This window comes from Engraulis encrasicolus, chromosome 24 (genome assembly GCF_034702125.1).
Source record: "Engraulis encrasicolus isolate BLACKSEA-1 chromosome 24, IST_EnEncr_1.0, whole genome shotgun sequence".
NCBI classification, from domain to species: Eukaryota; Metazoa; Chordata; class Actinopteri; order Clupeiformes; family Engraulidae; genus Engraulis; species Engraulis encrasicolus.
This window is the reverse complement of record NC_085880.1, coordinates 44,099,577-44,111,488: the sequence shown is the minus strand read 5'-3', so window position 1 is coordinate 44,111,488 and position 11,912 is coordinate 44,099,577. Positions and strand designations below refer to the sequence as shown.

General features: G+C 45.8%; 1 protein-coding gene across 1 annotated transcript in view; it reads left to right on the top strand.

Annotated features, from left to right (window-relative positions):
- Positions 1-3,716: 3,716 nt before the first annotated feature.
- LOC134441272 (complement C1q-like protein 3) overlaps positions 3,717-11,912 on the top strand; it is a 12,827-nt gene continuing 4,631 nt past the window's right edge. Inside the window, exon 1 of the mRNA XM_063191507.1 lies at positions 3,717-3,831. Within this exon, the coding sequence (XP_063047577.1) occupies positions 3,828-3,831 (4 nt within the window). The 5' untranslated portion in view covers positions 3,717-3,827. The remainder of the gene's footprint in view (positions 3,832-11,912) is intronic.

The window sequence follows — 11,912 nt, the reverse complement described above, 5'->3', positions numbered from 1 at the left end:
ACCTCCATATCCAAAATGACTGTGCAAGTAAGTGCTATGGAATTCAACAACACCAAGGAAGTACTATGGAGTTCAACAACAAGGAAGTGCTATGGAATTCAACACCAAGGAAGTGCTATGGAATTCAACACCAAGAAAGTGCTATGGAATTCAACACCAAGGAAGTGCTATGCAATTCAACAACACCAAGAGAGCACCGTGGGACCAAAACACCATGAAAGATATTAAAGTGATACTGTCCCATTTTTGGAAATAAGCTCATTGTACACCTCTCCTTGAGTTAAATGATTGAGTTCTACCTTTCTCTTGTACTTTCAACCGTTCTCTGAGTATGGCAGTGCAAATTTTACCTCTAAGTTAGCAGTTAACATTGAGTTCTATGAGACCAGTTAGCCGCCGGCTGGTCTCATAGGACTCAATATTAATTGCTAGCATGGCAGTAAAATGTGCACTGCCTTACTCAGAGAACGATCGAAAGCACTGAGGAAAGGAAATACTCAATCATTTAACTCAAGGAGAGGTGTACAATAAGCTTATTTCCAAAAGTGGGACAGTATCACTTTAACACCTAGATGCATATCGTTCCACCAGTGGAATTCTTTATTAGTCACGTAAAATCCTTTATATCTAGCACCACCACAACACTGACAGTACACAGTAAAAAATGCAGTGTTAATTCAACACTTAGAGAGTACCATGGGACCAAATCCACTCCAGAAGGTGTTAAATAGACTCTATAAGTGTTGAATTAACACTGGAAAAATTCCTGTGTACACATTGCGACTTGGGCATTGCCGTTCTGGTAACAGCTAATGTATGAAGAGAGCCATGTCTTAAAAGGTTAACTCAACTCTCTAAGTGTTGTATTAACACTTCAAGTCAAGTCAAGTCAAGTAGGTTTTATTGTCAATTTCTTTACATGCACTGGTCATACATTTTGTCCCAGTGTGCCCTGCTTGGCATATTTGCGGCGCCCTAATGGTATCCATCAGTGCAGTGGGCATGCACCAAAGGGTTGGATGGGATGGGGAGGGGGTCAACGACAGATGCAACGCATTAGAAGAAGCCATAAAAATGACAGTACTGTGATAGGAAAATGTTCCTTTTTAAAACGACACAATAACACAAAAGACTGAACTTGCTCAGACTAGCACAGCTGCCACTGACTGTTCGAAGGGATTCTGAAATCCAACATGCAATTTAGGGAATCAAAGTGCCGTTATTGTGCGCTCGCTTGACTGTTTTGAAGAGAATAAGCTGCTGTCTCCAGGGCCGGATTAAGATGACTTGGGGGCCCCTAGGCTAAAGGTTGCTGTGTGTCCCCCCCCCCCCCCCCCCAGAGAGGAAAATATCACAATACAATTACATGCGGTAGTGTCATAATTACGAGCTAGGAATTAAGCATGGCATGTCTATCAACCGTGGAGAAGAGTATTGACAGGGTTTAAAACTGTACTGAACATGACAGATGAATTTGCATATGAATTTTCAATGTTGCATCTATCGCATTTTGACTTTTGGCCTGGCAGGGGCCCCTAGGCTGCAGCCATATCTAGCCTGAAGGGGCCCTAGGCTGCAGCCATACTGTATCTAGCCTGTGGGGGCCCCTAGGCTGCAGCCATATCTAGCCCGTGGGGGCCCCCTGGCAAGTGGGGGCCCCAGGCTGCAGCCATACTGTATCTAGCCTGTGGGGGGCCCTAGGCTGCAGCCATACTATATCTAGCCTGTGGGGGGCCCTTGGCAGGTGGGGCCCCCTCGACTGCAGCCATACTATATCTAACCTGTGGGGGCCCCCATGGTAGGTTGGGGGCCCTAGGCTGCAGCCATATCTAGCCTGTGAGGGGGGGCCTGGCAGGTGGGGGGCCCTAGGCTGCCGCCATACTATATCTAGCCTGTGGGGGGCCCCCTTGGCAGGTGGGCCCCCCCTCGACTGCAGCCATACTATATCTAGCCTCTGGGGGCCCCTATGGTAGGTGAGGCCCCCTAGGCTGCAGCCATACTATATCTAGCCTGTGGGGGGTCCCTGGGTAGGTGGGGGGCCTAGGCTGCAGCCATATCTAGCCTGTGGGGGGTCCCTGGGTAGGTGGGGGGGCTAGGCTTCAGACATATCTAGCCTGTGGGGGGGCCCTTGGCAGATGGGGCCCCCTCGACTGCAGCCATACTATATCTAGCCTGTGGGGGCCCCCTTGGTAGGTGGGGGGCCCTAGGTGGCAGACATTTCTAGTCTGTGGGGGGGCCCCCTGGCAGGTGGGGACCCCTAGGCTGCAGCCATATCTAGCCTGTGGGGGGGGCTAGGCTGCAGCCATATCTAGCCTGTATCTAGCCTGTGGGGGGGCCCTTGGCAGGTGGGGGCCCTAGGCTGCAGACAAATCTAGCCTGTGGGGGCCCCCCTTCAGCCATATCTAGCCTGTATCTAGCCATACTGTATCTAGCCTGTGTGCTACAGTAATCCGGCCCTGTGTGTCTGGGCATTACTTCCCCAAGCCTCCCACTTCCCTGCTGTTCCAGAGCATTCCGCTGCTGATGCTCAGGCTGAGCCATAATCACTGTTTACACTGAATCCACCCAAATCTATGCATGACACATTCTAATGCATGCATGCTGTAGCGCTAACTTTCCAAATGGAAACCAATGTATTGCAGTAACACGCTGTGCAAGACATTCAGTTTAACTGCAGGCTTTTCCAAGTGGTGGTGAATAAATAACCAAATAGCCTGATGGTAAAATAAATAACTCAAGTAGTCTAATGGTAAATGGATAACTCAAGTAGTGCTAAATAAATAATGCATGTTGTGTTGTGATTTTCAAACAGGAATGATGACCCACCCCAACCACCCCCCACCCCACCCCCTGCCTGCAAAGAACGACCCTTACAGGTTTTCACTTGTGCTTGTAATCATGGAAATGTCTTGACAACAACAAAAACAGCAATCCCCCCTCCCTAACATAACATCTACATTTACTAGTAGCACACCCTGTGGCGTTTGTTAGGAAAACTGAGGCCCTGGGCAAAGAAAAATGTTGAGGCCCCTGCCCTAATCCTCGATGATGTGCAGTCTAAATGCAGGAAAATGAAAACTGTTACGCGATGAAGAGACCCTTGATTGGACGACACAATGGGGAATTGCCCGACCTTGCTCAATGCACAAACGACCTATGAGTACACCCTTCCCCCCCAACCCCCATACCCCCAACCTATAACATAACATCTGCATTTACTAGTAGCACACCCCCCACCACCACCAACCCACCCCACCCCACCTCCTCAGCCTATGATATCCTTCGTGGAGGAGGAGTGCAGTCGAGGCCTCCCTAACATAACATAACATAACATAACATAACATAACATAACATAACATAACATAACATAACATAACATAACATCTGCATTTACTTGTAGTACAGTCCACCACCCCACCCCCTTGACCTCCTCATCCTTCCACCATGGCTAGTAGTACCTCCGGCCCCTATCACCACCAACCCCCCCTCCCACCACCAACACATAACATAACATCTGCATTTACTACTTGTAGTACAGTCCCCCACCACCACCACCACCCCACCCCCTTGACCTCCTCATCCTTCCACCATGGCTAGTAGTACCTCCGGCCCCTACCACCACCAACCCCCCCTCCCACCCCCACCCCACCCACCTCAGCCTTGCACCGTGGCAGGCAGGAGGAGTGCAGTGCAGTGCAGTCGAGGACGCTGCATGCAGATGTGAAGTGACAGGTTGAGACACATGGTTTCCAGAGCATCGCGTCGCGTCGGCCAGGAGTTCGCCTCAGCCTGCCAAGCCGAGCTCGCTCAACTGACCTCAAAACAGCATGGGTGAGTTGGTGCACACACACGGAAGAGACAACTCGATGGCCGTTTTCGTGAGAGGAGAAAAAAAAAGAAAAGAAAGAAAAAAACAAATACGGTTGATCACATACTTTAACATGCAAACACAAATGCTGGTGTGAGTTGGTGTACACACACGGAAGAGACAGCTTGATGGCCGTTTTCGTGAGAGGAGAAAAAAAACGAACAAAAAATACAAAATAAACCCCTAATATGGTTGAACACATAGTGTAACATGCATGCAAACACAAGAGTTGGTGTGAGTTGGTGCACACACGGAAGAGACAGCTCGATGGCCGTTTTCGTGAGAGAAATAAAACTAACAAAGGTTGAACACACACTGTAACGTGCAAACACAAATGCTGGTGTCTTCATCCGTTTACAGTAATATCCAGCCCTCACCCTCAGGGAAAGAGAGGAGAGAAAGGAGGAGAGAGGGCAGAGAAGAGAGAAAAGAAAGAAGAGAAGGGAAAGAAGAAGGTAACGAAAGAGAAAGAGAAAGAGAAAGAGAAATTGGGAGGGGAGAGCAAAGGAGGAAGGGAATCGAGAGATGAAGAGAGGAGGAGCGAGAAAGAGAGGAGTGAGAGTATGGAGGGGAGAGAAATGTACAGCTTAGCTTGATGGCCGTTTTCATGAAAGAAAAAAAAAGAAGGAAAAAACAAACCTAAAACAAAGACGCTATGCATACTGTGACACATATGCTTCTTCCTTCCCTTCAATATCCGCCCCTCTCTACCGGACTATACGGTAGACCGTGCCAAGTTTCCATTTAACCAATTGACGCCTAAAGCACCTGCAAAAAAGGGTGCTCAATGCCAAAGCCTTTTTAAAAAATGTTGCCCTCAGCCTATAAAAACCTAAATATCTTAGCATGCAGTTGCAGTGCAGTTGCATTTAAACCCTAAGACCGTCATCTTGCATTAGAATGTGTTCATTCAGCTCTAACATACCCACATTTTCATTAAAAAAGCTAAAATCTCAAGAGCCTGAAGGTCAAACAACATCATCAAGCTATAATGGGTTAAACACCCACTGTTCGTGCAAACACAAATTCAATTCCAATTTATTATAGTGTGGTATCACAGTATGTATAAATAGTGAATAAAAGATAAGATAATCGTAAACAAACATTACACAAGTAGCCTAGAAAATAAATGATCAGAGTCAAAAATCAAAAGTGATTAAAATTTAAGGTTGAAAATAAAAATACAAATGGCTAACTAAAATAATTATAAAACAGAGATCAGCCTGCTGGTGTCTTCTTCCTTCCGTTCAATATCCACCCCTCTCTACAGTACAGCACATACAGTAGACGGTGCCAAGTTTCCATTTAACTCATTGACGTCTAAAGCACCTGCAAAAAAGGGTGCTGAATGCCTAAGCCCTTGTTAAAAAGGTTGCCCTCAGCCTATAAAAACCTAAATATCTTAGCCTCTGATGCACATAAAAACATGAAATAAGTTGCAGTTAAACCCTAAGACCCTCATCTTGCATTGGAATGTTTTCATTCAGCTGTAACATGCCAAGACTTTTCATAAATTGTCTCAAATCTCATGACCCTGAATGTTGCGTTTGGCAGCTCCAGGCGCCAGAGCCAATGTTGCGCAACGTAACATCCAGCTTCAATGGGTTGAGCACATTCTGTAACGTGCAAACACAAATGCCGGTTTCTTCAATTCCTTCCTATCAATATCCAGCCCTCTCTGCCATACTGTACAATACATACAGTAGACGGTGCGAAGTTTCCATTTCAACACCCACTGTAGTGTTCTCCACTGTCTGCATCTGCATATGCTGCTAGAGCGGCGTCTCGCTGGTCGCCCTCACATCCAATAAACATCTCCGGGACATAATGTTGTTAAATTGCCGCATTACACAATATTCCTCCTCCTCAGCATGCTGTGTGGTGCTCTTGTGTGTGTGTCGTGTGTGTGCGTGTGTGTGTTTGTGTGTGTGTGTGTGTGTGTGTGTGTGTGTGTGTGTGTGTGTGTGTGTGTGTGTGTCTGTGTGTGCTGTGCGTCTGTGTGTGCTGTGCGGTCCTGTGTGTGTGTGTGTGTGTGTGTGTGTGTGTGTGTGTGTGTGTGTGTGTGTGTGTGCGCGTGCGTGCGTGCCTATAGCCTACATTTATTAATTATTTTCCCCCAAATGTATTCACTTTTCATTTATGTACACGTCCATGCAGTGTGGTGGATGTCAGCGAGACAAAAAAAGAGTTGAATAGTTTATTGTGTTTGCCGAAGCCCTTCGTGTGAGACTGAGGCTGATGTTGATGTTGAGGCTGACTGTCTGCTGCGATAACCGTCTTTTGCTGTGATTTCAAATGGCACTGGTCAGGGCCGTGACTAGACATTTTCAAATGCCGAGGTCAAGTAATGGGTGCTGTAATGCATACTGTGTACATTTAGAATACTTCAAACACTTAAAGCAAAACGTCAGAAAGTTTCAAATTTACTATATTTTCCTTGGTACATGTTCCCCAAAATCGATTTCTCACCTTGTGTACATGTGTCAGCCCGAAATAGTAACACACACGAATTTGAAATTCAAGTTACCGCTCTTTCTCCCTCCCCGGGCGCCGCCATGTTCACTCAGGCAACAGGGCCATGACGTAAGAAAGAAAACGCGGAAGTGAAGGTTCACTCACTGGTGGTCACGTTCTATTGCAGCTAGATGGCGCTCGCAGCCAAATGAATGGGTGTCAATGGTGCTGTATTCGCTTTTCACTTGCCCGCGTTCGCCCCCCCGGTGGGCACCCTTCCGGAACTGCAAAGCTTATTCGCTACAGGGAATGATGCTTCTCATCTTGTAATTTCTCTGGTGACCCCCACTTGACCCCATGGATTTGACCGCTCGTGCGGAAGACCCCTTCACTTGACAGCTTGTTTATTTACAGAAATGGAAAGCAGCGACTTTATAGCAAATAGCGAACTTTATTGTTCTGACTCGGACCGGAGATAGCTGACTGAGGATATGTATTAAACAAGACAGGATCCTCGTACGCTATGGACAGTTTGGACGTTCGCCTTGGATGAGATAAGGTAGGCAACTTTGGTTGTTTACCGTTTACTGTGAAGGAATCAGACTTATCACTGTGACTGTGGACCTTCAAAATAGCAATCGCTGGGAAAACTCTTGTGAACAAACTGGTTGCCTACGTTACGTTCAAACATTATCAAATGTATTGTCAGTCTGTAATAATCTGACATATCTTGTGCAGTAGATGGGCTTTGGCTAGCTTGTTAGCGAAACTCCGGTGATGGCTTTGCATGCTCTCAAATAATGACAAAGCTTGTGGGGAGCAGGATATTTTTTTTCCTCGAAAGAAAATGTTGCAAACTTGCATGTTGCGATGTGTTGCAAACTTACGATGGCACTGTAACGTGCTCCTGAAATGTCAGTGACTGGCAAATTATAGGCTAGTTGCCTACAGCCAAAATGAAGTCACTGGTCACAGACAAGTATTTTATAGTAGTAGCATAATTATATTCATTATTTGTGAAATTGGGCTCTGGAAGTCGTGTCATGAATTATCTGAGCGTGGCACGTTGATGCAATGCCGTCCGTGCATTTAGTCATAAGGACAAAGCATCATCTTACCATCAGAGTTGGCTAACCTAGGCTATGCCATAATTCATAGACTAGCCTAATTATGCTCTAGTAGTTGCTGTATGGCTGTATGAGCACTGTCTATGTCCATACTGTCTTAAGTCCATGTATAAGTACTGTCTATGTCTATACTGTCTATGTCCTTACCTAGATTAGTCTATGTCAAATGGGAAAGCAAGAAATGTAATTTCAAATTCTTTGTATGACCAGTGCATGTAAAGAAATTGACAATAAAAACCTACTTGACTAGAGGATGGGATCGGCGTAAACCACTGGCGAGCATATTTATAATGGTAACTGAACGTTGTTCTTTTCCCTAATAACAACCCTCGTGAAAGAGTTCATTTCTTCCCAAAACCCCTCAATTGAAGCTAATTGCCGACACGGCACGTTTTTGTGTAAGCTTAGTTGTTAGAATTTGTGTACTTTTGGAAACTGTCTTGCATCCGCTCATGAGACCAGAGGTTGCGGTAGATAAATTGGTAACAGAACAAAGTTTGCCTTGTGCTTGTCATGAGCTTTTCGTGTGCGTCTAAAAGACTGCACGTTGTTATGTTGCTTATCAACTTCATTTCAGTGAGAATGAAGTGGGGTAGTTTTCGCTTCGTTGGACAACGCAGCATCTGTAAATGATGCGCCACAACGTCCATATTTTCAGACTGTACCCAGAGTACCCAGACTTCTGCAGTGGGTTGCACCAGCTGGTCATAATTTCCAACGTGAGCGTAAATTGTGCCTATGTTCGAGCATACAGACGAGTAAAAAAAAGTTGCACTTTGCATATAGTTTTAAAACTGAATGAGATGGCTGTCAGGAAGATAGAAAACAAATTTAAAACATGGGTCATAAAACCGGGATGGTGGTGATCCCATCTCGGAATGGCATTGTAAATCGCCCGTATCTTGGTTAGAAAGAGACCGTATATTTTCATTAGCCTACGAAATACAGTTTAACCCCCCTTTTTAGCGACAGGATAAGCACAAGGAAACGCAGTTTGGTAGACTGCTGCAGATCGTGTAGCCTAATGTATGCTAGTGTGTACGACTGCTTTATTCGGACTGCCGTCCGATTCATCCCTTTGTGTCGCTAAATATTTGACTGCTTACTGCCGTGACAACAAGGCCTACCAGCGTGCAGAAGTTAGGGGGGGAAAGTCACAACATTCATAGCATAGGCCTACAAACCAGCAATGGGCTGCAATTTATTATAAAGTTGATATTAGGATTCATATCAGAGGATAAATTATGTTGGACTGTTTCGTTGCCCTCTCATTTGGGTTTTGCTGTGAACAAATGAATGACCGCTGTCCTTGGTGCTAGCGCTTTGTGACAGCGCTGCGTCTTCACCCAAATCATTCCCTAGCCTTCCGCCACTGTTCTAGAACTAAGTAGAATGATCCGCTGCACAAATAAATTTTTCTTTCTGACGTAATATTCTGCTGAAAATGGCTGCGCCCATGGCTAGTTGTAAAAAAAAAATATGGGAGTGCAAGGCTACGGGTTAAAAATGTAAAAAAGATGAGAAATCGATTTTTGGGGACATGTGTCATCAAAAATAGGAAAATTTAAAATTTCCGACGTTTTCCTTTAAGCTTGTTTTTTTTATTAATCACAGCCTTGAGGATGAATGGGAGTGGCATATATAGACTGAATTTATCATTGCTGATCTTCATATATAGATTTTCATCATAGATAAATTTTACATTCCTGAAAAAAAATACAGAGGACACGACCTCGGTGTCCTCCATGCTAGTTACGGCAAACAGCTGTAAGGTGGTGTGGGGCATCATCACTGGAGGAGAGGAGACTGTACTGGAAGAGGTGACCTTTTGTAGCATCCTGAATGTCATCATTGTTTACATTGGTATGTAATCAGAGCTCTAAATTAACTTTTTTCCCTCACCAGCCAAAATGACTAGTAGATGTTAATCTCACTAGCCAAACACGCACTCACTAATGGGTCAAAATGGCTGGTAAGTTGGTCTTTTTCACCAGCCTAACTGACATTTCACCAGCATTTGGCCAGTTGGCTGGTGCTAATTTAGAGCCCTGTATGTAATGTATGTATGCATGTAGGTCTGTATAAAGGCCTGTGGCCTTTGTTTTGTTTTTTTTTTGTCAGTTGTGCAATAGTCTTGTGATGTGATGTTATGTGTATGATGTCCTGTCTTAAACAAGTGTTGCTCAGGGATGCTAAATGAATTTCAGTGTAAACTGACAATAAAGTCTAATCATATCGTATTGTATCGTATTGTATTTGTCTATCCCTGTAAGAGGTGATCTTTTGTACCATCCCTCATGTCAGCAAGGAGAGAGAGAGCACTGTGCTTGTTGTGTCTATCCCTAAAGAGGTAACAGACCACTGCTGTTGTTTTACCGCCCCAGAGGTGGAGCATGTGGATGTGCCTTATACACAAGCACTGTCAAAAATGGCTGGAGAGCTAAAGGGGTCATTGGAAATAATGTGTGAGTGTGTGTGTGTGTGTGTGTGTGTGTGTGTGTGTGTGTTGTGTGTGGGGGGGGGGTATTGTCCACATCCTTTCAAAGCTATTACAAGTTTGAATGCATGGGTCAATCACATAACACACCTCACATTATGTGTATGACGAATGAGCACCATAGCCTATTGTGTTAATGATTGAACACACATATCCTTTATCTAAAGTGTCTACGTAAATAACATTCACTGAGTCTATATAACAAGCTGTCCTCCTCATCTTGATATGATGTGGCCTATCCAGGAGACGTGCAGCAAAACAGCAGATTTCATGTACAATAGCCCACATTAACACGCGTGTGATTCAATTATGTCTCGTTCGCGCTGTTGTTTACATTCATAATGTTTGCATTTATTATGCGCCCGTCACAGAAAATCAGCGTTCGTCGCCAGTCTCTCCAAGTAATATTAGCAGTGCCCTGGAGTCAGCAGCTGTCAGATATCTCCAATCCATCAAAAATGTAAGTTTTTTAAAAAAGGGGATTATCTCAGCAGTTTACATAGTCGGATGTTGGTCCTACTTTTAATGCATTAAAAAACTTAAGACAAACAAGGCCTAGGCCTCTCAGAGATGAGATAGCTCAAAACACAAGAGCTGTCAATGACACACTGTGTGTGTGTGTGTGGTTCTGTTTTGTGTGTGTGTGTGTGTGTGTGTGTGTGTGTGTGTGTGTGTGTGTGTGTGTGTGTGTGTGTGTGTGTGTGTGTGTGTGTGTGTGTGTGTGTGTGTGCATGTGGTGGGGGGTAATCCTCCGGTCCTTTGTATAGGTATTCAAAGGCATTCTTGATCACACTGAGAAGTCGGTTTGGGGGGGGTTGAATGATGTATTCTCCAACGATGCTTATCTAAGACCTCAGCCCGTCTTTGCCAAGTCATTTGTCTCTTGTCTCAAAACTTTTTTGCCAGCAAGCGTACAAGAAAGTACAGTCTCACGTAGTGACGAATGTGATAAACGAGACACAGTGATACCATATATACTGTATACAGTATACACTATGAGTGACAGAGCACTGATTGTTGATAAAAGACCAGTAGTAGACAGTGGGTGTCTTGAGTGCTTTACAGCCAGTTTTTAAAAAATCATTACCAAGCGCTCTTCAAGTCTGCCCATACAGCACAGTACAGTGCAGTACAGAGACAGAGATGTCAACGAAATTCTTGAAACTTGTCAAACAGGCAGCTCCACTCCACTCCATCCCATCCAGCTGCCTGCCATGCTGACACGTCTCTGGACACTCGCTGACATTCAAGTTCACCCGGTCGGCCTGACGCTGGGACCTGACGCTCTCCCAAAGTCTCGTCTATAATTAATCAGAACAACTCTCTCTCAAAAAAAATAAACCCAGCAGTTCCCCAGTACACAGGCAGGCAAGGCAGGCAAGGCAGGCAAGGCAGGCAAGGCAGGCAAGGCAGGCAAGGCAGGCAGGCAGGCAGGCAGGAGGCAGGCAGGCAGGCAGGGAGGCAGGCAGGCAGGCAGCCAGGCAGGCAGGCAGACAGGCAGGCAGGCAGGCAAGGCAGGGGGGCGGGCAGCCAGGCAGGGAGGCAGGCAGGCAGGCAAGGCAGGCAGGCAGGCAAGGCAGGGAGGAGGAAGAAAAAGTTGTGCTCCTCTGTGATGGACTGTGTGAGTGAGAGAGGAAGGGAAGTAAGCAAGGGAAGGAAGGAAGGAAGACGGAGGTCTGGGAGAACTCTGAAGCCTCAAGCTGAGTTGATAGAACAGTGGTTCACAAACTTTTTCTGCTGGGAGGGACTCCCGCCCCTTTTGGAGAGGTCTGAGAATAGTTTTGTGCGTGTGTCTAGGGCTGCGGACAGCTTTGGCTGGACAGCTTTGACGCCCAGGAAAAAATCTCTACTCTCTATAGATCAGGCCTGGGGGCTGGGATGGGTACTCTCTAGATCAGACTTGGGGGGTGGGGGGGGTGGGGGTCAGGAATGGGTACTCTGTAGATCAGGCCTGGGGGCAGGGCCA